The sequence below is a fragment of the Diabrotica undecimpunctata genome, chromosome 2 (assembly GCF_040954645.1).
Source record: "Diabrotica undecimpunctata isolate CICGRU chromosome 2, icDiaUnde3, whole genome shotgun sequence".
Classification (NCBI taxonomy): Eukaryota; Metazoa; Arthropoda; class Insecta; order Coleoptera; family Chrysomelidae; genus Diabrotica; species Diabrotica undecimpunctata.
The window spans coordinates 37,326,891-37,351,433 of record NC_092804.1 but is presented as its reverse complement, the minus strand read 5'-3'; the positions used below and the strand labels follow the sequence as shown (position 1 = coordinate 37,351,433).

Genomic DNA, 24,543 nt, shown 5'->3' with positions numbered 1-24,543 from the left:
TTTGTCTAACTCCTCTCCTAATTTCGACCATCTTCAAAACAGACTCAAATCGTCTGCTCATCTTCGAAAGGAAGATACTACGCAGAATATTGGGCGTAATTTATGAGAATGGTATCTGGAGAAGGCGATATAATTTCGAATTGTACGATAAGTATAAAGAAATAATTAGTGGTAGAGATGTAATATCTTTCATAAAAATATGTAGGCTTAGATGGGTTGGACATGTGTCAAGATCAAATGAAAATTACTCAGCCAGACGAACCCTATTAGCGGCACCAGTAGTAAATAGGAGTAGGGGTAGACCAAGACTGAGATGGAGGGATGGTGTGGACGAGGATGCGAGGAAGATCGGCGCAGCAAACTAGCAACCTTTAGCGATGAATAGAAACTACTGGCGAAATAGACTGGGGAAGGTCGAGGGCTGTAGCACCACTGATGATGATGGTCATAAAAAGTATAACAAGTTATAGCAGTGAGGTGTGACTGCTGGACGAAAGAACTCGTGAAACCTTAGAGGCAAGCGAAATGGAGTTTTGGAGTCGTGGTTCTGGTAAATCAAAGTTAGATAGGGTTACGAATAATAAAATTCGATAAAATTATGAATCTCTGACTTACAGTAACCGAAGACATTAGAACAAACCAACTAAGATGGTATGGTCACCTTAACAGATACTACTTGAATCACTTTCTTTAACAAAATTTACAACGAACAAAAAATACCAGATGATGGGTAGGAGTCGCTGTAGATAACATTACCAAAGAAAAGCAGCCCCTACAAATGCATGACTTTATAATCAGTTTGATGAGCCGCACAGTTAGATACTTATACAAATTATACGGTGCCAAAGTAAACTGCTTAATAAGCAATTTGAATTTATAAATGGTCTAGGAACAAAAAAGGTACTAGTATGCGCGATCTTTTACAAAAAAGTTGTTAGTTCCGAAAGAACTTTTATGTTTGTTTCATCGATTTCGAGTAGGTATTCGACCGAGTACAACACGATACACTTTTTCATTGTCCATGGGCAGCAGGACTTTAGCACTATGATATAAGGCTGCTAAAATACTTATATTACAATCAAGTAACCTTTATTCAAATTGGAGATAATAATACTGAAAAACAACTAATCAAACTTGGCGTACGACAGGGTTATGTTTTGTCACCCACATTTAATCTATACTCTGAAGAAATCTTTAGAAATGCTTTGGATGACAGACAAAAGGCAGTAAGACTAGACAGAGAAGTAATCAACAATATCAGATACGCCGACGATAAGCAAGTTATCGGAGAGGTCTTAAAATTATCATTTTAAAAATAAAGTGTTGTAGTTGCAAAGATTAATATGGATCAAGGTCTGCATTCTCTTAATAAAGAGGATATAGAACGTGCAAATCATTTTAAATTCCCTTGGCAATATAATAACCAGGATATCACGTAAGGCTTTTATTACTTGGAAACCAGTTTATGTAACAGAAACCTGTGGATGTATATTCTCGCAAGAATGTGCTGAAATGTTATGTGTGGTCTATCCTATTCTATGATTGTGAGACATGGACATTAAAAATCACAATGCTAAACAAATAAGACGCATTCAAATTGTGGTGCTATCGACGGATGCTAAAAATATCATGGGTTTCGCACAATTTCAATGAAGATGTTATTAAAATGATGAATTCAGAACGTCTGCTCATAAACGTCATAAAGAGGAGAAAACGGAATACTTTGACCATAATTAGAGACCTAAATACCATCTACTTCTCCTTATAATACAAGGAAGGAATATATTTCGTGCCACATACGTCAAATTAATCATGCTTCACCAGATTGGCTGCAGTGCAATGTTGTCTTTTTATACTATTATTGAATAAATATATTTTCCTGATTTTTCCCCTTTTAGCCAATATTTCATAGAAATTTAACGAATCTTTTTTCTGGTTCCTTATATCTATGACATTAACTGGTTAAGAAATATTCTGAAATGTTTTTATTTTTGAGTGTAATTACCACACTTGAGATTATTGGAGACCACTTTAGAGGGTACATGCTACTGTAGAAGTTTTGTACTGTAGTATTTTAGCAGGGCCGTCGTAAGTTGATTCGTTTAGATTAGCGATTTTATCGGGCATTCATCTTTTACTTATTTCATCTTTTTCACGTGCCATATCAGAATTCTCCGACGTTGGTGATCACCATTGCGTAGGCTTCTTGATCTTCTACCACATGGAATAATTGTCCTGCATTTGTGAGTCTATTCACGAATGTTTTTTAACCAAGAAACATGTTTTCTTCCTACACCTCTACGGCGTTCTAGTATTCTATAAGTGTTTTTAAATGGGTTCATAACATACTGCCAAGTTGAAGCCACCAACACTACTTTTTAAAAATTTTTGCTAGAAATTACAAAAACAACTTTTAGATTGTTTTTTTGCTTTATATTTTAATTTTAGAGCTTACATTTCAGCGTCTTGCAAAAAAGATCTATAACTCTTCTTCAACATATCTGTTCTTGTTCGTTGTCCTGAAGATTCAATATCGAATATGTCGACCAAAGTATACAATTTCACCAAAACAAATTATCTTTGAAAGTTTTAGGCCGTCGTTCAGTTCATTTTCTAAAAAAAATTGAAAAAATTACTCTTTTCTTTGGAAACCACAGCTTCCCCATAGATTATGCAGTTTGTACAAATGTTATAGATTCTGATTTTATCAAATCTATTTTGATTTTACCAGTAAAGCCAATAAGTGTTGCTAACTATCAATAAATTTATATATTGGTGGTAATTTTTAAGTTTTATGAAAATTGTGATCGAACGTTGAATTGGAGCTCTAAAAGGTTGAGTATCGCTGGATTAGATGAATAGTGGGTACTTCAATGTCATAGATGAACAAAGTACATATTTTATGTTTTCATCAACGTTGTAGTTCTTTTGGATTAGTTTATTATTTCGCTGTAAGTAATAACAAATACATTTCAATTTACTTCTATATTCTGGTTGTTTTTCTACGATATAAAAATCTAATTAAAACGTCATTAGTACCGACATAACAAATGTTTAAAGTGATACCATATGTCGTTGTTATTGTGGAGTAGCTAGAACATCATTTCGAATGATATATCGTCAAAACAGCTAGTTAAAATAGAAGAGACAATATTTACAGGTTATTTTAGTCTTCTATTTCCGATGCATCCGTTCGATGAGAATAGAAACGCGCATATTTTGCATCGTCAGGCGTCTAGCCATATCTACGAGGGACATTACATTAGTTCCTCGACATCCAGGGTCAATTACCCCTCTATATGCATCCAAGAGAAATTATTTATAAAACAAAAATAAAACAAGTTCCATTTGTTGTACAGTTCACAAGTTCTTTGTTTTTGGCACCTTGTTTTTATATTGTTATATTGATTCGTTTAAAGAAATTGCAAAATTTTTTAATCAAAATTGAAAATTAAAAGGTTTTATTTAAAACAAATGTATAAAACTGAAATATGAAGATTTGATCGTTGTTCAAGGCGCCTAAGTACTTTCTTATTGAACTTCATAGAACATAGAGCTTCAGTGAAAACGCGCCACCTCTTATCTCGTCCATGATGGATCTTCTCCAAGTTTGTACTGGGCGACCTCTTTTTCTTCTTCCTTGGGGATTTCACTCTAGGGCAATCTTTGCAATACTGGAATTATTTGTTCTGAGTGTGTGACCAATCCAACCCCACTTTCTGGACTTAATTTGATGTTCTACCCTTTTTTGTTCGGTCAGGTGTAGTAGATCTTCGTTTCTGATGATGTTAGGCCAGAAAATGCGAACAATTCGTCGTAGACATTTATTAATAAAGTCCTGCAATTTATCTGTAAGGTTTTTGTCACTTTCCAGGTTTCACATCCGTAGAGTAGAACAGACATGACATTTGACTGGAATATGCGGACCTTTGTCCTTGTAGTATACTCGCCAGATTTCCAAACAGGATTGAGCATCTGAATGCTTGTTCAGCTTTTCGTATCGTCATACGAATATCGTCCTCTGTATCTCCGCTTTCTGTTATGACACTTCCGAGATACGTAAAGTTTTCCACATTTTCAATCTGCATGTTGTTGATAGTAAATAGCGTGTTGTTTCTTGCATTTATTCTCATAGATTTGGTTTTACTAATATTGATTTTCAAAACTTTATTGGCTTCAGTGGAAAGTGTTTCCAATTGATCAGCCACATCTTGGAACCTTTGTCCTAACAGGCAGATATCGTCGGAGTATTCCAGATCGCTTAGGCGTGTGGTTAACGTCCATTGTATCCCTCTTGTGTCGGAGTCTAGTTTGGAGAGAACATAGTCTACTGCTATGTTAAAAAGAAACGGAGAAAGCACGCATCCCTGTCTGACTCCAGTAAGTATGTCAAATTCGTCGCTGTTGATACCATTGTGTGTCACGCTGCATTTCGCCTCGAGTGTACAGTGACTTTATAATGAAAATTATTTTATGCGGGATGTTTCTTAGCTCTAAAATTTTCCATAAAGCAGCATGAGATAAGCTGTCAAAGGCACGCTCGAAGTCAACAAAAACCATATATAGGGGTGTGTTCCATTCAACCGATCGTTCCATTATTACCCTCACAGTATTAATGTGGTCTATACAGGAGGATTCTGGTCTAAAGCCTGCTTGACCGGCTCGAAATTCAATCTTGTTTGTTAATCTTTTAAATATGATGGTCGTGAAGACTTTATTTATTGCGGTAAGCAAGGTTATTCCTCTCCAATTTTTGCACAGTGTGAGGTTGCCCTTTTTTGGAAGCTTAATAATGTTACCCATGTTTAAAATTGGTTTAATTGGGTTTGTTCCCCACACCTCTCTGATTATGGGGAGCAAAAGTTCAGGAGTTAGATACGGATCAGTTTTAAATATTTCGACAGCAATGTTACCGATTCCCGGAGACTTGTTATTTCTCAAAGATTTGATAGCTGTTATTATCTCCGTTTTGGAAGGGGCCTCGCAAGATAATATGCAGGTTTACATTCTGCGGGTTTTCGAAAATTTCATCTGCGTTTTCCATGGGCGTGCCTGGGCGAGAAATTATTTATAAAACAAAAATAAAACAAATTCCATTTTTTGTACAGTTCACAAGTTTTTCGTTTTTGGCACCTTGTTTATATCTGTTTATATTGATAAGAAGAAATTGCAGTATTTTTTAACCAAAATTGAAAATTAAAAGGTTTTATTTAAAACAAATGTATAAAACCGAAATATGAAAATTTGATCGTTCTTGAAGACGCCTTAACCTCTTTCTTATTGAACTGTCAAAACTGTTTATCTTCTTCCTCCCAAAGTAATATGAATTTACAGTTAACTTTATATCTCAAGCATATTTATTTTAGTATTGATTTAAAGACAACGTAGATACCTACTGGCATATATCTTAGAGGTATAGACGAAAAGAGTCGATTCAATTCGTTTCTAGTCATCATTATATTTATTCTAAGTGTGTTTAAATTAAAAACTGAATGATAAATAACTAGTAGAAAATGTAAAGAATATATATATATATATATATATATATATATATATATATATATATATATATATATATATATATATATATATATATATATATATCAATGAAAGATTACATTCGTAACGATTGTTAATAATTTAAAAGTCATGAAGAATGTCATCAAATTAATAACAATATTGTATCATCTCTTTAAATTTTTATGGACTTTCCTTTTTAAAATAATTTCATATAAATATAATTATTAATTTTAAACATCTTATTTAGTTTATATAATAATTAAATTTACTATCAAATGATGTTTATTTAAATTTAATTTTATATCTCGTCTGAATTTGACAGGTCTGTCAGAAGTAAATAACGCATGCTTTGTTAATACATTAGTAGGTGGCGTTAGGAGCAAACATAATAATTTATTGAAATATTTTAATATAATATAATTTGATTAAAATCTAAATAATAAAATAAATAATAAAATTGTTTATTCAATTTTAATAATATTACTTAAATTTTAAAAATACAGAAACCATAGTATGAAGCTTCGCGTTACCTATATCTTCGCGGTATCTGCTGTACCCCCTACTATATCATATTTTTTTGCGTTTATTTGCCAATTCTTTGGTTTCATTTTCAATATTTTATCAATAAGTAAGCTGTTATCACTCTCCACGATCGGTATTTCAGATGTATGTACGAGATGTGCGTATTAGTAGTTCTACAGGTTATAGGAGATTTTTGACCTCGGTTATTGTGAAATATGAAGCTTCCATGGTTCATTGTCTTATCATGTGAGATGTCAGGCAGGATTACATTGTTCTATTTTTAGCAGCGTTGCGAAGCATTTTAAAACGAGGATTTTCGTGCATTGGCAAATGTTACGCAGCTATGAAATCTTCACTTCCTAAGCCTCCCTTACCCTTTATCTTACGTTCTATCGTTAGTTGTTCAAAAGTGTATCATTCTACTCATAATGTCTGCCTTAAGTATACAATTTTCGTACTTAATATATATTTAAGAAGTTGTCTATCTTCGAGGCAAGCTCTACTTAATACTTTCTCATTTCTGACTTTGTTTCTTCATCATAAAGTATTCGGCGCATTCGAGGCATCTCAAAAGATTATTAATGGCATCAAGTTTATTAATGGATCTGGTCTTGAACGTATCTTTGGCCAGATGTAACACTTAATCATCTTGTATCTCAATATGAAATTCAGTTTGCGATTAGTCAAAAACTTTAAAGTTTCAAGAAAGCATTTTACTCTGCTCTTTTTATCAGTCTCAGGGTCTCAACTATCAAATATTTAATTACAACACGTAGACAGATAACTCAAGTATTTAAACTACTCAAATTGTATTTGTATTTCTACACCTATAAGGTGTTAATATTAATGTCCTTTAGCACATTATATTTTTGTGTAATACGTGGTAAATGTTATTCCCAATTCGAGAAATCTCAATTAGCAAGAGGCTATCATTATTCATAAAATAACTTCTTCTTTTGGTTTACAGTCTTCAGGACTGTACATACATCTTCTTCTTCATGTGCCTTGTCCGTTCCGAACGTTGGCAATCAACATGGCTATTCTGACTTTGTTTACGGCAGATCTGAATAGTTCAGCAGATGACAATCCGAACCATTGCCGCAAGTTTTGGAGCCACGAGTGTCTTCTCCTCCCTGGACCTCTTCTGCTGTCTATTTTCCCTTGAACGATCAGCTGTAGTACTCTATATTTATTATGTCTCATAACGTGACCCAAGTATTCCAACTTTCTTTTCTTTATACTTATTCCTACCTCTCTCTCTTTACCTATCCGGCGTAGTACCTCTTCGTTGATCACGTGCTCAGTCCAGGATATACGTAATATACGTCGGTAAGCCCACATTTCGAAGGCCTCTACTTTTTTTATCAATGTTGCGGTCATTGTCCACGCCTCCATTCCATATAACAAAACCGGGAATACATAACATTTCAGAAGTCGAATTTTGAGAGGTAGGGTGAGGCTTTTAGAGGTGAAAATTTGCTTCATGCTAGTGAACGATGCTCTTGCCTTTTCTACTCTTATACGTATTTCCTTCGCTTGATCCCAATTTGAGTTAACTGTTGTTCCCAAGTAGATGTACGAATCCACGTGTTCAATTCTTTCATTGTCTAATATCATTTCCTGTGGTGGTTGTTGGGGTTTGCTTACTAACATCCATTTGGTTTTTGTGATATTTAGTCTGAGTCCGTATTGTGCACTTGTTTTTTGTATCTTACTCATTAGGCAACTCAGTTCCTCCATGCTACTTACTAGAATCACAGTGTCATCAGCATACCTTATGTTATTAATTATTTCTCCATTTATCTTTATGCCTTCTGTGCTTTCTTCCAGCGCTGTCTTACATACATACTATGTGCAAAAGAACTTAGTAGCTGTAAATAGCTAATAAAATTATAATTTGTAGAAATAATTCAATATGCCTCGAATATTGAATCTCTGCATAGCTGTTTTAATATAACTAGCCAGAAGATTCTTCCCCTTACGATATACCTAATCAATTTACTTGCGAGAGCACAACTTTTCTTCTATAAAGGCAATTAAGCTTTCAATAGGGCTAATAATTTTACAAGGTGCTTACGAAACAATAACAAAGCACAAAATGTTTCGTAACAACATTGGAGCTTTTGAGAGGTACGCAACGAGCAGTAAGCAACAGCAGCCACTCTCGTCTTTACTTTCTTCCGACCGGTTATTGTTTTCCTATCAGATCTCGTTTGATATTTTAACAAAGGGCTCTTTAATTGATACACAAAACTTTTATAACGGTGCCGGTGGTTACTGTTCATTGTTTCTACATCAACTACGTTCTCTTTGAAGTTTCGGCCCGACCTTTGTTGTTACTAACAAATACTACACAGTGAAAAATTCTTCTAAACACACAGAATTACAGAGGTTTATCACTTTATCTTATAAATATAGGGTTAATTTGTAAAACTTCGAATAATTAATGTAATTACAATGTAATTTCAATATGGTGATGAATCAAATAATTTTCGAAGTAAGAAAACGACACGGATACCACATGGGAGCGCATAAAATCACGATACTATGCTATGCCGATGATGGCTACTAATTGCTGATAACGAAGATGACCTACAAAGGCAGCTCCACACCTGCAATATCACAGCAAACAAACTTAATATGAGAATATCAGTAGAAAAAACTTAATGTATGGTGATCAGTAAAGAGCCGCGTAGATGCAAACTAGAAATAGACGGCAAAATTGTAGAACAAGGAATGAAATTCAATTACCTAGGAGTAGAGATCACTAGTGACAGGCATATAAGAACAGATACCACAAGGCAAGCATCAAAAGCGGAAAGAGTAAGTGGTTGCCTCCGAGAAACCATATGGAGAAACAAATATCTGACCCCGGAAAGCAAAATGAAAATATACAAGACAACAATAACGATACAAGAAAGACGAAACAACAAATCAACAATATCGAAATGAAAGTATTAAGATCAATAGCGGGCATATCATTAAGAGATAGACAAACTAACAGAAGTGTACGCGAACAATGCAAAATTCAAAATATTAACAGGTGGATAAAAACAAGAAAAAAAAACTGGAACGAACATGTAAACCGAATGGGACCAGATAGATTAGCGAACATCTGTAAAAACAACAAGCCGCATAGCAGAAGACCCGTTGGAAGGCCGCCAAAAAGGTGGAAAGATAATGTACATTCAACAACGACTGAAGCAGAATAAGAGGCAGACAAACAGGAGTAATCCTAGTCGCACGAAGAAGAAGACTATGTCATTTTTTGCAAAACGCAATAGCGATTTGTTAACATTTATTGTAGACATCAGATTGGATCAAAAACAGCTACAATATTATACTTGATAAAAAAAAATTATTACAAAATTTTTCGTCCTTACAACTCGTTTATGTGTCCTCCGGTAAAGTTTCTTTTTTACATTAAGTCTTCCTTGTTATGTCATTTAACTGATATCCATTCTCGTCTTTCGGACGATTTGTAATTATGCATTTTGGGAAGCTTTTAAGACTCCCAAAAGCTAAGAAGCTTTTGGGAACTTCTGATGATGTGAGACATCGTCCTATTCTACATACACCTTATTGATTTGGATTTGATACATTATGTCTCCACATCGCTATCATAGTTATTACGGGCTCACATCACCAACTTATTTACCATTGGTATAGATTAATTCAGCATATGTTTCTTTTTTATTTGGCTCTATTTTGTTTCAATGAAACTAGACATAATGGTAACTTCTACGAAATAATGTTCGGATTTTAGGTATTGTATGATTTGTATATGTGAATAATTTGGGCCATGTAGGACTGATATTGTCCTGAAGCTATTTTCTTGTGACATCTTAATGGAATTACTATTTTTATTGGGAATAAGAAACAATTTAAGTTTAAAAGTTTATTTTTTATAAAATAAATTTTTAAAACTTTTTAAAAAATAAACTTATTTTAAACAATTGTGGCTTATTCCTAATAAAAATAGTAACTGGATGTAGGACTGAACTAAAGGATTAAAAATAAGTGGTCAACCACTATCCAAAAATACGGACGACACAGCGATGTTAGCAGATAACTCAAAGGTCTTTTAATTACGACTAAACAAATAACCCCAGTCGACGACGATCTTGGCCTGAAAACACAACTAAAACCGAGACCATGGTCATAGGAAGAAACCCAAAGTTGCAAACAAACTACTGTCTAGTGACGATATTTAAACACTTGAGCTGCTGGATAACAGGAGACCCAGACCTTGAAGTAAAAACAAGGATAAAAATAGCAAGAGCAACTTTGAATGATGAAGATGAAGACTCAATATAGGCTTTGACCATGAACGCCGGTATAATCGGTATAAGTGAATATTTAGTTATGAGTTGTTTCACATAATATCTGTGGGAGGCATTTAAAAGGGGCAGTTATACGCCGCATATAAAATGCCCCTACGACTTAGAACTTTAAATAGCTGTTCTTCCTGATTTGGAGAATATTCCATAAGACACCATCTACAACTTTAAAATTTTGCCTAGACAAATGAAAGCATTTACGAGAGCAGAGAATCCAATACTCGATAATTTTTATTTTTAATTCCACTACAATAAATTTTTTTTTATTACATTTTGTCACCTTACTACATCACAATGGATGCATTACTTTTGTTCGAGTTTATTTATTTGGCCCTTTTTTATAAATAACATTGATGTACCTTTAATTCTTATCTAGTTTATTACGCGTTTATTACGGATGAATAATAAAAATGGAACAACGCAGAAACTCTAATATCCTGTAAATACTATTTTATTTAGCACTGTAGTTGGCTTTATGAGTATTTATCTTTTATTTATTTAACCCATAGGTAAATAGCAGATAAAACTAACTTTGAAAGTAAAGCTACAGAGTGAATCTTCATGTTATAAGCAAGTTACAACTCTAAGCACTCTTTTATTACTACTTTAATAAAAACGTTTTATTATAATTATAGTCAGCTAGTCACGTGACATCTATAAATAAATTTCAATTTGCATTTCCTTCCGTTGTTCGCTCGAGTTTATTTATATTCCCATTATCGATTTCATGTCCCGTAAACAAAACTTATGGGATAATGGAGGGGAAATAACAGGAAAATAGACAAATAATATTAAGAAATAATGGAAATTACAATTTTGAAAATATAGCCGAGTTCGAATACCTGGGAAGAACGATGATAAATAAAAGAGATGAAGGGAGAGAAAAATACTAGGGCGATTTATTTCTCAACCTAGTCTACTTTTAGCTCCATACAGTTGACCCAGCGACGCTCCAACTTCTTTAACTCGTCTGAAAAATCGTTTTCTCGAGTTCCTCAAAGTAGGCTTCCGTGGCGGCGATGACCTTCTGTTTCGACTTAAATTTCTGTCCGGCGAGTGCCTTTCTCAAGTTTGGAAACAAAAAGAAGTCACACGGGGGCAAAACTAGAGAATAAGGTGTATGGCGCAACAGTTCGTAGCCCAATTCGACCAATTTTGACATCAAGACGGCGGAGGTATGAGTCGGTCCGTTGTCATGGTGGAAGAGCACTTTTTTCTTCGCTAAATGGGGTCTTTTCCTGCAATTTGACGTAGAATCGGCCCAATAATTCGGCATAGTAGATCCCTGTGATCGTTTTGCCCTTCTCCAGGTAGTCGAGGTAGATCACCCCTTGTGAATCCCAGAAAATGGTGGCCATCACCTTTCCGGCCGGTAGGATAGTCTTCGCCTCCTTCAGAGCACGTTCCGGGTGCCGTCACTATTTTGGCTATTTACCAGTGGATTCGTGTTTTGTCATTGGTTGCGAATCGACGTAGTATTTAAACACTGCTGTGAAAAGGTCTCAGGTTAAACTTCTTGTCCGGAGTGAGCAAACGCAACAAAAATCGTGCCGACAGCTTTGTCGTGCCCAAAATTTCACGCAGGATATGACATACTCGATCTTTTGAGATGCCTACTGTCTCAGCTATCTCGCGTACCTCCAGTTGGCGGTCTGTCAATATGAGATCGTAGACTTTTGTTACGTTATCCTCCGTGGTAACCGATTTCGGGGCACCTGGGCGTGGCTCATCAAAAACTGACGTGCACGTTGAAACTCGTTAAACCAATATTTTGAGGGTTGCGATCGAAGAAAAAAAGTCACCGTACACAGCATCCAAGCGTTCTTTCATCTCGCTGTGCGATTTATCTTACAAAAAAAGAATCGAATCATCGACTGATATCGCTCTTTTGCCATTTTTCTAAAATCGGCGGGAACGCTCGCTTTTACATGCGGTCGAAACAAAACTGCGACTACTACGAGTCGACATTAGCCGTCTATGAGAAGGTATTACACGATAGTAGATTTCTCCTGAGGTAGTGGCCCAATCGGGCGGTGTGGCTAAGTACTTATCGGGCCGCCTACGTATATATAGCTAATAAGGGTAGCAGAGCAATGAGATCATTAAAAACACTATTGAAGGCAAAATATATGTCTAGGCTAGTCAAAATCTAACCATATGAACAATAATAATTGGAGCAAGAGTACTGTACGCATGTGATTGACTATTAACTAGAAGGAGGAAAGAAATGATAGTCTTGGGAGACAAAAGTCCTACGAAAAATCTTCACAGATATAAATTTACCAGAAGAAGAAGGGAGAAGAACCAACCGGGAGTTAATGGAGATACATGAACTATTTTACGAAAGACAGTAACCATCGTAACCAGAAAAAAAATTATAATTTGATATTGAATCTGCATAAGTTGGCAAAGTGAATACAAATTTATTATTTTATATAAAAATTCAAAGTCAATATTACAATGTAGGGCTAAATTTAAAATATAAGTAAATATTCTAGTTGAGTAATGCAACCTTAGAATTTATCCGTCAAAGGTATGAGTTAATTTATCACCTAGTAAAGCATACGTGAAACATACCGTATACAATTTTTATCCAGATTTGGAGCAAAAATCTCTTAAAACTTATTGGAATTAGAAATATACATAATATCTTTTTCACAGAAGTCAGTAAAATATATTAAAGAAAGGGCTAGTATTTAATATACGTAAAATAACAGCGAAACCCGAAACAAAATAACAATAACAAGACATATAAGCTAATCTTATAGATTACAAACCCATGTGAGATTTTCAATGGGTCATTTGACCATCATGAATCACATATAAAACAATACTACAATATGTAATAACAACTTTAGAAACTATACCGTCAATTGTGAAATATACCGATATAGAAGAAACTATATCGGTACAGGTGAGTCACAGGTAAGATAAACTCAGTGAGGGACTTTTTGGCCAAACCTATTTGTACGGCATTTATAACTTATGTAGGTAATACATAAATAATCACCTGAGACCTAATGCCGTACAAAAATATTGGTACCAGGAGCAGGGAAATTTTTTTATTTTCGGAAAACTTTTTCCCCATTTTTAGCAATTTGACACAGTACGGCATTAATAATGCTTTCCAATACCAATTTAAAAAGCACCGTGGGTGAAGGACATCCTTGTCTGAAACCTCTGTTCACTTCAAATTCATCCGATGATAAGCCTATTCATACTACATGATTTCGTGCGTTATTCAGTGCCGTTTTTAGTAACTTAACAAGTTTTATGGGTATGCCCAAAGAGCTCAGTGTTTCATACATTTTATATATATTCTGATCATATCACACCTATATCCTATCCTATCCTATTTCCTTCATCTGCTTAATGAACAAAAAAATCTATGAACAATGCATGGTGGATTATCTTATGCTCATAGAAGGTGGTCTGGATTTCTCTTAGTGGAAAATTCTGATTGCTAACGGATCTATTATCTCAAAAACCAACTTGGTAATTTCCTAGTTTATCTTCCGCAAATTTGTTTAGTTTCTCTTATCACCTGGACAGTATCTTGGATAGCAGGTATCCAACAGAGCAATACCTGTATACCATATATAGTTTTCACATGAAAATCCTCCCAAAGGGTATCCTCTTTTTTTATATAGAGCCTAATAAAGCCTTAGTCTTAGCCTTTGGGCAAATTTTTCTCTTCCATTATCCACGTGGTAAGTTTATACACATTTTTTTGAAGCTCTTCCTCTCTATTTTTTACCATTTCTGCAGCTGTTTTAATTTTCCCGGCCTTTTTTTTATTAACGCACATATGAAAAGTTTGAATGGAAAGATCAAAGTTAGAAATTTTGGGTATTTTATATCTAGTGAATGTGCAAGTTAAATTAGTATAAATTAATCCAATGAAAGGTTGCCGTTTGTACAGAAACACTTATTTTATTTACATATTAAAAGTTTATATTGTTAAATGTGTAATAAATTTAAGTAAAATATACAATATAAAGTTTTTTTTCCATACAAGTTTTTTCTTCGCTAATATTTATAATTTTTCTTTTCTTTTTATTACCCCAATCTAAACCTTTCGAATCTTCTTAGAACCTTTAATATGTATTTAATTAATATTTTGTTATTGTCTCTGTTAACTCAAATCGGCGACTAATACATGTAATCATATCAACTTCGAGAATGGTTAAATTTTCTTCTAATTTTGATTTTATATTGTTGTTTTGTTATATCCTTCAGTTTCTATCGTTTATATTACCATTATTTCTATATAATCACTGAAATTATTCTTTTTTACACTGCCGCAAATTTTGGACGATTTTTTTTTGTTCTCTGACATGGTCTTATAGATTTACACTTGTTCGTCTAACCTTATGGCTTCATTTAATTTATTAATTCAAAAGTTACAGCAAAATCACGAATCTTATAAAAAATGTCACCTGGTAAATATGATCGTATCTATCGACAGTTTTACAACTGATAACCATTTACGCTATGGCGACAAGGCTTTGTTAGGATCCATATCTTTTGTTTATTTTGAAGCTCTCTATATATTTGATACAAAATTCATATTTATCAACGTTTACCGATAAAGATTTGAACAATTTAGTGTCAATAGTTCCACTTAAATATGTTGTATATGAAAATACATTAGCATCATCCTGACACTGTATCCCTTAATAACCTTTTACCAACGCCGCGTTACTGTGTTACGCTTGAATGTTTCGGTTATAGGCACCAATAGGTATTTCTACGGATGATTTAGGTCCACACATATTTTTGCGTGTGTAATGGGTAGAAAACAAGTCCCTTACTAATTAAAGACTTTGTTATTTCTTTAATTATATGGTAGTTTTCGTTTGTTCAAAAATTGTATCAATAAGTTGAGTATTTTCCTTTGATGTAAGCTTAGTAAATATTCAGTATTGCAAAACACACATGTTTATAAAGCATAATTAACCCATTTGTGCTCAGCGTAACCGTATGGTAACAAAGATTACTTGCAACAAATTGCCAAGTTCTCTGTGTAGGTTGCGTTATTTCACGTTGACTGCAGTTCATTTTGTTTTTCATTCACGTTGTGTCGACTGGCAAATCACGTCAGTTGTTACTAATAATGTGTGTGGAAGTTTTAGAAATGATTGTAAATCGGCAATGGACGTTGATGAACAGAAAGTATTGTATATATCTATTCTCCATTTTGCGGATTCTTTTTGTAAAGTACGTAAGACGATACATATATTTACTTAAAAAAAAAACTAAAACAAAAATGCTTATCCAAAATTTAGAAAATATCGTTCAAATGTTTTTGTTGTCATATGGTAACATTGGGCATTTGTCGGTATGTGTGCAATGTTACGCGTCTGAATAAAATATTTATGCTTTAGGGCATTAGTAGCAATATTTGCTCATGGTTTTACAGTAAAAGAAGCATTAGATTTGGTAAACGATGTTACAGTTATTGGGAATGTTTTCACAGACGAGGATTTCGGGGACGCGGAAAAAAGAAGAACTTCAGATAACCTGAATCACATATAACTTTTGGCGGATGCTAAAGTTAGATTTGTGCATCCAGAGATAGATATTGAAAATGTTGAACAGGTCGGGAAGACTCGTACTTGGATAGAAAGAGATTTTGTAAGTCATCAGAAATGTTTTTCGTCTTCAGATTACTCTCAGGTCAATGATAAATCCCCTTTAAAGTAGTGGCAGGACAGAAGGAGGATGGAGCAAAATATACCGCAATATAGGATACACGCCACTTTTAACATTGTTTATCGATATAAGTGTATACAATACATGCATATTATGTCGAAAATCTGGAAAAATAATTTCGTAGTTGAATTTTCATAGGGAAGTAAATCTATCTTCTAGTAACTTCTACCTGGAAGCTGTTAAATAATAACCTTTAATACCATAGATATGATCATTTGTAACGAAGATATTTTGCCTACCACATAGGGTATTACTATGGGGGTTGAAAATTGGGAACAGAAACTATTGGGGTGGAGATTGGGTGAGCAAAATAAATGAAACTGTTGCAAACGGCTCTCAGGGTTTATTTGGAGTAGCTGGGTCGTGGATAAGTGAATGGCAAGGGGTTTCGATTGGGACAACTACAAAAATGAAAAAAAAGGGGTACTTACATGAATCTCCTGGAACATATGGACAAACAAAACACAAGAAGGTCCTCTAGCCATTTGAAATAAGGACGCCGCTTCGAGGAAACTAATTGTGACGACATATGTGAGAAACAAATTGTTTTGGGGAAAACTGTAACGCAAATAAATTAGAAATGGTTTAGGAAAAAAAATTAAACATTTATTGTTGTCTCACCACAAACAGTTACAAAAATAGACAATACAAATTTTATTTTACTCGATACTCAATGCCATTTTAACATGTTTTTCGAAATTTCATAAAAGAACAAATGAAAAAGTTATTGCAACCAAAGAAAATATGGTTTAGATCTCTGATCGAAACATTAATGTAGGAACGTACTGGAGAATTCGGTATTCCTAATTTGTATAGATGTGCTGAATATTTTCGTGTTAGAAATCATTTTCATTCAATCATTCGCTGCATTATTTTGTCAGACTATAGTTAACCATACGGTCAGGTAGGGAAGAAAGACACACTTGTTTTAATTTTAAATTTTCTAATCTGATTATATTGAACCCTCAGCAGTAATTGAATATGACTGCTTTATAACTTCAATGTTATGCTCTTAATTTCTACTGCATTATGAAAACTGGGTATTTTTATTTAAAATCGATCTGCGTCATACCCCTTTTACAAAATTATGCAGGTAACTTCATCGTGTTTATGTGATTCTCTCGGGATAGTAATATTTCTTTACTTATTATATATGTCTCTATAACATCACACAGGTGCCCCATTTAAATTTTTATATTTTCTACACTTTAACACGGGTAAAGAGTTTGACAGGAAGTAACAAAAACATTTAATGAAGTATCTGACCTTAAGCCGCGTTTACACGATGACAATTGGCGAGACAAATTGTCATTGGAAAATTGTCATCACTTGGTTGCGGATTGTCGGTGGCAAGTCCAGTTGAACGAGATGTTTATACGGGGCCAACTATTGCCATGGCAGTAGACAGCTAAAACATGGCCGACTGCTCGTCATCTGTTGTGTCCGGTGAGGGAACTGGCAAAAAACAAGACAGCACTCCTGGCCTACACCGTTCACAAGGCGCCAATTGTCGCGACAATTGAGATTTCGAGTGGTGGGGGGCTCACTGGGCGCAGCTCATTGTCCTCAGTCTACTCCCGGAGACAACTGAATTTTGGGTCAATTGTGAGGGCAGTTGGCAAGGCAATTGGCCTGAAGTGTTTAATCGAAGACAATAATTTCATGCCAGTCAGTTGTCTTCTGACAATTGTCTCGCCAATTGTCATCGTGTAAACGCGGCTTTAGTGTCCTAGGACTGAAATGACGTAGGTAGACAATTGAATGAGCAGGTTCTAAGGAACCAGTTTGAAATGGCTAAAACATGTAATGTAACAGCGAGATTAATATCTCTAAGATTGTATAATCAGAAGTTAAACAATGTCTTCAAGAAACAAAAGATAATTGGCCAATACACGCGTTATCTGGGGTATGTTGACAATGTAATTCTTGTAGCTGATAAAAATCAGACCTGAAATTATTGATACCTGAAAAATTAAATAGCGAAATGGACAAAATAGAATTGAGAATCAAACGCAATGAACTGAATATTATTCAGAAGCTATTATCTTTTGGCATTTCAATATTATTTATTATTTTTCATGGGAATTAACAATTTTAGTGGAAATCGAATTCTCAAAATAAATGTAATTTCAACTGAAATTGTGGTTAATTCCCAACAATAAAATTAAGATTATAAAAAATGCATATGAAAATTCCTCGGATCACAATAAGGCAAAACACTGTAGCAGCTTGTGTACGTGCAATGTCAAAACCTCTTTCTGTAATCAGATTTATATGACGGGCCTAGAAGGCTCGAGTGCCCCGTCACTTCTGTCTTAAAGTTTGTGCTGTAGCCCATTATGACCTGTTACTTGGATCTCGTAGGTAATTGATATCTCCATTGATAAAATTGCAAAGCAGGTAATACCATTGAAAATACAAATGTTAACAAGTATGATGAGGTCACAGAGATTTACGCGAATGATGTATTTTCGCCTAGTGTCACTGGGTTCATTCCACCGGCGAGACTACTGGAAACTCTGCATTCATTCAGTGGCGTATTTGCAAATTCTTATTTACTCGAAGAGTTAGTAAGTCGGGTAATAGATGAGTGTAGGATCAACTGCGAGAGCAACAAAATGAAGACTAAGCAGTAATAGAACCAAAGTGTTTTAATATTAGTTAATATACGAGCGTTTTACTCGCAGTCGCGAGTTGCGGTATCTACACAGATTTAAACTATTTGTAAGTTCAAAATATGTATCCAGAGCTTTATAATTTATGTCTACAGGAGTACTTCGATAAAGACTTAAAGGTTAAATGTTGGGATGGAATTGATAGATGGAAAGTTAATGTTTAAAAAGAAATAAGAATATGTTGGATAAATTATTAACTGTTTTATTGAACTAGAATATAAACTAAAATTAATACATGGTGAGGTATTTTATGCTTTTATTTTATTTTATTGGCAGGCATATGCTACTCATTTAATGGATAAGAACAGCACTGGAATAAAAACTAGTGGAAGTAGGAATGTTCAATCTAATATATCCTAAAATGGATAGAATGATAAAGCCATTAGAAGAATATAGCCACGTTCGATGACGTATTCTTTATCTTAATATAAATTAAATGTTTTATGTAGTTTTACTTTTTTTATATAAACTTCCCATTTATTTACAATCTGTAATAATATTACAAGTAAATTGTGTAATTATTTTACAAGTAACATACAAGAAGTTATCCTATGACAATTCCCTATTATATTTTAATTTTAACAAAACTTATTTGTAAATTTGGGATCTACACAAAATATTTTTTGTATAGTTTTACTATTTTATTTTTCGTAGAACTTAAAAAGTGTTTTTAGATAAAAAAACATTTAAGATCTATGTTTTAATGGTTTCTTTTTGTTGCAGCCAAACCTCAAAAGTCATAATATCAAATTTGGGTCTACATATAAGGTTCGAGGACATCGAACACCTCCTCAACGAGCATGGACGTGTTATATCGTGTGACAAGTTGACATCGAAAGATCAGAACACACAGACCGTCGCCGTCACGTACGACACCCCCGAGCAGGCTCAAATGTAAGTTTTATTACTTATTTTTGTATCACAAATGTATATAACGATGACTTAGGTGCAAAATGTTTTTATAAAAAGGAACACTGTTAAAGAGAAATAAAAAAATTTCGAACACTCGGAACTCCGAGAACACTTTTGAAAAACCCAGCGACTGGTCAATTTTTTATTAAAGGGGACACATTTTTCCGGTATTTTCTATTATTTTTTCTTTCACTTCTAAGCTATTAGCAGATGTCCGTCCAATATACTTTTTGTCAGGTATTTGACCGGGTATATTTTCCCACTGAGTTGTGTTGGACGATGATTTTTGGCACTCTCACGGCCGGTTCTTGACCTAAGTATTTTGTAGCTGATGCTTTTCTGGAAAGTGCGTCAGCTCTTTCATTGCCATATATGCCCCGCTGACCTGGAACCCATACAGTGTAATATTATAACATGAACCCACACTAGCCTAGAGTCCACCTTAGGGCTTATGAGAGCCCCAATGGCTGCTTGGCTATCTGTGCATATATTGATCCGCTTCACTTTGAAAACTCTTAAGTAAATAATTTCTTTTGCTCGTTGCAAGATTGCAAAAATCTCTGCCTGGCAGACAGTTAAAAACTCTTACTCTGGCTTAAGGGGGAATCGGAAAAATGTATCCCCCTTTAATCAAAAATTGACCTGTCGCTGGGTTTTTCACAAATGTCGTAATTCTTGATAATGCCTCTGTTTCGTTTTCGTCCGGTCGCGCTGTATTATTGTGACAAAGAAGTCAATAATATATTGAGAATACATCATTTATCATGTTTAAAATAATTATCATCTTTCCCTTTGGTTTTATCTATATGCGGGGTCGCTTTCCTAATTACATTTCTGCATAAGTTTTGGTCTAGGGTCATACCATCTTTACCGTATGTCCTGTCTAAGCGTTTCCCACCTGGTTTTCTATGGTGTTCTTCTTCTACTTATTCCAGGAACTCGAAAATCAGTCATCCTTTCTTTTTCTTTTTAACTGCCCTACATTCAGTTACGTATATCACAGCTGGTCTTTTGGCAGTTTTATAGAATTTTCCTTTCAGTTTCATTGCAACCTTTTTATCATACAAGCTTCTTTCCAGTTCAACCATCCCGCCCTCCATGATTAAATGAATTTTCCTGATACTCTTCTAATTTTACCAGGGAATGTTTCCTTGTAGTCTCCCTGTTATCGGATCCATCACTAATGAGACTAAATAGGACGGCATTTCCCCATAGATATCACCTGGTCCAACTGTTTTACCTGTATTTTTTTAAGTGCTGCGCCAATTTCCTCGTCTGTTTTTTCCTTTATTTTGTCTTAAACTTTTTTTGACCAGCTAGTCTCTTTATTCTCAAACTTCTTTCTTGAGGTAAACCAACTGTTATTATACAATATGCCGATGATTTTGTTGTTTATACATGTCCCAAGTGTATGTATCACATGTATGTATACAGAGAATGTATCAATCAACCTTTTGAACTCGGGACGCATTTTAAGATCCATAAGTAAATTTCCGCAGAAAGATCCGTAGTAGTATTCTTCACCAGATATAATATGAAATCAATTCAGAAAATCAGAATTAACGAAATGGGTATTTCAGTGGAAGCCAATGCCAAATACTTACGAATGAGAGACAAAAAACTCAACTGGAAACTGCCTATTGAACAAATAATGCAACAAATATAAATTTCTTCCATGATAAGAACTTGATGGGGAGCAGAACCTCAAACAGCACTAATATTTTATAGAGCTTATATAAGATCAATCGTTAATTCGTTGAATCGTTGTATACTTTATGTAACAACCAATAAAACAAATCTACGTAAACTTTTTTTTACATCTTTAAAGAGAAGAAGGAAAATCTGCATACAGACACCTGTGACTTACACAAGTGGTGTTGGGTTCCTATTACCCTAACAAGGCTGTGCCAGGACGAGACGCCCGAGCTAGTTAGGCATTTGACACGTCGTCTCGTCACCACTCCGAGACGGTTGACGTCCAACTAATAACATTTCCTCTGCCACATCAGGATGAAAGGGCTGGTTAAGGCAAAACATCTCTCCTGATGCCCTACTATCACCCGATTCCCATTCTCTCTCCCACACATTCATCGGGGAAACCACATCCACAAGAACCACCAAAGAGTTTCAACCTCCTGCCTTAGCGAGGCTGCCATCTCTCTCGCATCGTCTGCCTCGCATGTACTCCTATTTTGGCCTGCGACAGTCCGAATCCCACCGAGGTGCTACTCGCTCTTTTTAAAATTCTGTTGCGAGTTCCCTCTCTTCTCATAAACTGGAAATACAGAAAACAAAGCACTCAAAATGTATCTGGGAACAATGAAATTTACCACCTGTTGAACCTTTAAGTGTAGATGCCATCGAATCTTCATTAAAACTGAAATAATTTTTAGCTGAAAAAATGTTTTCTGTGTGCAACAAAACCTATCCTATTTGCGAAAGAGTAAGAAACGTGACCCTAAAACCATCCGTAACCATAAAAGTAGAAATCTATTTCTTTTCCACTCTGTTTTCTGTGATGTGAATATCCCTAATTACTTTGATTTAGCAAAACTACTCACTCAAAGTGAAGATAATTTACAACGTATGCTGCACCACTCAATATAACCGCCAGAAAATTTAACATGTTAATTTCCGCAAACAAGACAAAGTGCATGGTTATAACCGCAAATTTACTAAGATGTAAATTGGAGCTGGAAGGTCAGATAATAGAACAAGTGATGGAGTTTAAATGTATAGGCATCACACTATCTCGCTACGGAAAGCTCAAAATAGAAGTGGAAGATCAAGAGAATAGAGCAAACAGAGTCGCAGGTTGCCTGAATGAAACAATGGATGAATGGAATGGAGAATTAAAAATAACGGGGAAAAAATTAAAGGCAGAATTTACAAAACAGTCACCAGACCAATAATGACTTACGTGGCAGAAACTTGACCTGACACAGAGAGGACAAAAATAATGTTAGAAACAGCAGAGATGAACACTCTTAGAAAAATTGATGGTAAGACACTATGGGACAGATCTAGAAGTACAGAAATACGACGTAGATGCAAGGTGGAGAACATCAAGGACATGGTAATAAATGGAAGAGTAGAATGGGACTATCATATAAGTCGAATGACAACAAATAGACTAGTAAAGACGGCGAGAGACGGTTCTCCAATAGAAAGACGATCAGTAGGAAGACCACGAAAACGATGGAACGACAAATTACTAGAAGCACATTGAAAAACAGACAGAGTCATGTCTACATAAAAAAAAAAGAAGAAGAAGACTTTGATTTAGCATCATATAAAATACAGCTATACACCAAATTTTAGAATAACACCAAAACTACCTTACAATTTAAAACGATGGATCAAAAAATTGAGTCAGTACTGACAACACAGATTGGCCTTGGAGCTACGCAAACACTGATCTACCTTCACTGCTGAGACCATGGACGTCTTTATTTATACGCCCATGCCTGAGACAGTAGCTATTCAACAAGTATCAATCCCATGTCTTGCCATAATCACATAGATCGATCCGATTACAATAGCGTATTCCACGCAGCCCACCACCCACTGGACTACTCACAGTGAAGGGAGGCACTTCGCCCGCTAGCATATTGGCCTTACTATCAAAAAACAAACGCCTAAAAAATTTATCTGGATCAAAGCACACGCAGGGATAACAAACAATGAACTGAAAATAAAATTGCCAAAGAAAGTCCACAAATGGAGGAAACAATAAATTGCCATTTAACAATAGAAGAACAACTAAACATATGCAAACAAAAAAATAATAAGTAAATGGTCCTGCCTGTGGCAAGTCTACGATTTTATAAATCCAGCACGATACACCAGACCAGAAATCAAATTATCCAATAAATACGACTACAACCGCAAAATGAATTAAATTTGATGACGAATTTTATCGAGCACAACATTTTATTTACCTTGTATTCTAGAAGAGTGTAAACCTCGTGTAAAATCCTTTTCATAAAATTTTGGCTTTATTATTTACATAGATTTTGTTTTCACCCATTTTACACATTTTACAACATTAAAAAAATGGTGAAAATCTTGAATTATCCATGTCTGTCAGTCCTCCGTCTGTCCGTGAACACAACTCCTCCATTATTAGAACATATAGAATGACAAATGAGGTGTCGAATGAGAGTTTATAATTCAAAGATGGTATTAAAGCTGAGAAATTTGACCTCTGACTTCCGGTTCCAGAGTGGCAATCGGAAATATCACATTACAGTCGCAGATATAGTACAATATCTTTCCTTATCCATATTATCCAACTTAGTTTTGGTCGCACTTTTTTGTCTTTTAATATTAGGTGTATGAAACGAACCACTTTCACCATCTTCAACTGATCTCATTTCCTTTGAAATTTGCTTTACAGAACCAACACTAACAAACACACATTGCTACAATTTCATGAGATTCACCACTCAAAACTTTACGATGAACTTTTGATTTAAATTCCATTGTAACGGAACCGGATTAATAAGTCCTACACCAGTGTAATTGATATGCGTCTGATCTGTTTGCTTCTGCTAACAAAATGGAACTGAGTATATTCGGGCTACTGACGGATCCTCCCCTCCAAATTTATAGTCTTGTCAAAACTCAGAGACATTGCAATTCTTGACGAGCTGTAGATGTGAAATATTAATCGGAATAATATTATATATATATATATATATATATATATATATATATATATATATATATATTCCGTATTATATTCGCGTATTGAAAAGTCGAGCTCGAATATTTAGTTCCGATTTTGATGTCATTTCCGATTAAAAATTTATGACCGGAAGTTTGGCAAACATTACTTAAAATTAGTGAAATTGTTT

The 24,543-nt window shown here is 34.7% G+C and overlaps 1 protein-coding gene across 6 annotated transcripts in view; it reads left to right on the top strand.

The window, feature by feature from the left end:
- Window positions 1-24,543, top strand: part of Imp (IGF-II mRNA-binding protein) — a 318,650-nt gene that overhangs the window by 251,855 nt on the left and 42,252 nt on the right. For all 6 annotated transcript variants that reach the window (XM_072522676.1, XM_072522675.1, XM_072522674.1 and 3 more), the window contains one exon: window positions 19,496-19,666. In XM_072522676.1, the coding sequence (XP_072378777.1) occupies window positions 19,496-19,666 (171 nt within the window). The remainder of the gene's footprint in view (window positions 1-19,495; window positions 19,667-24,543) is intronic.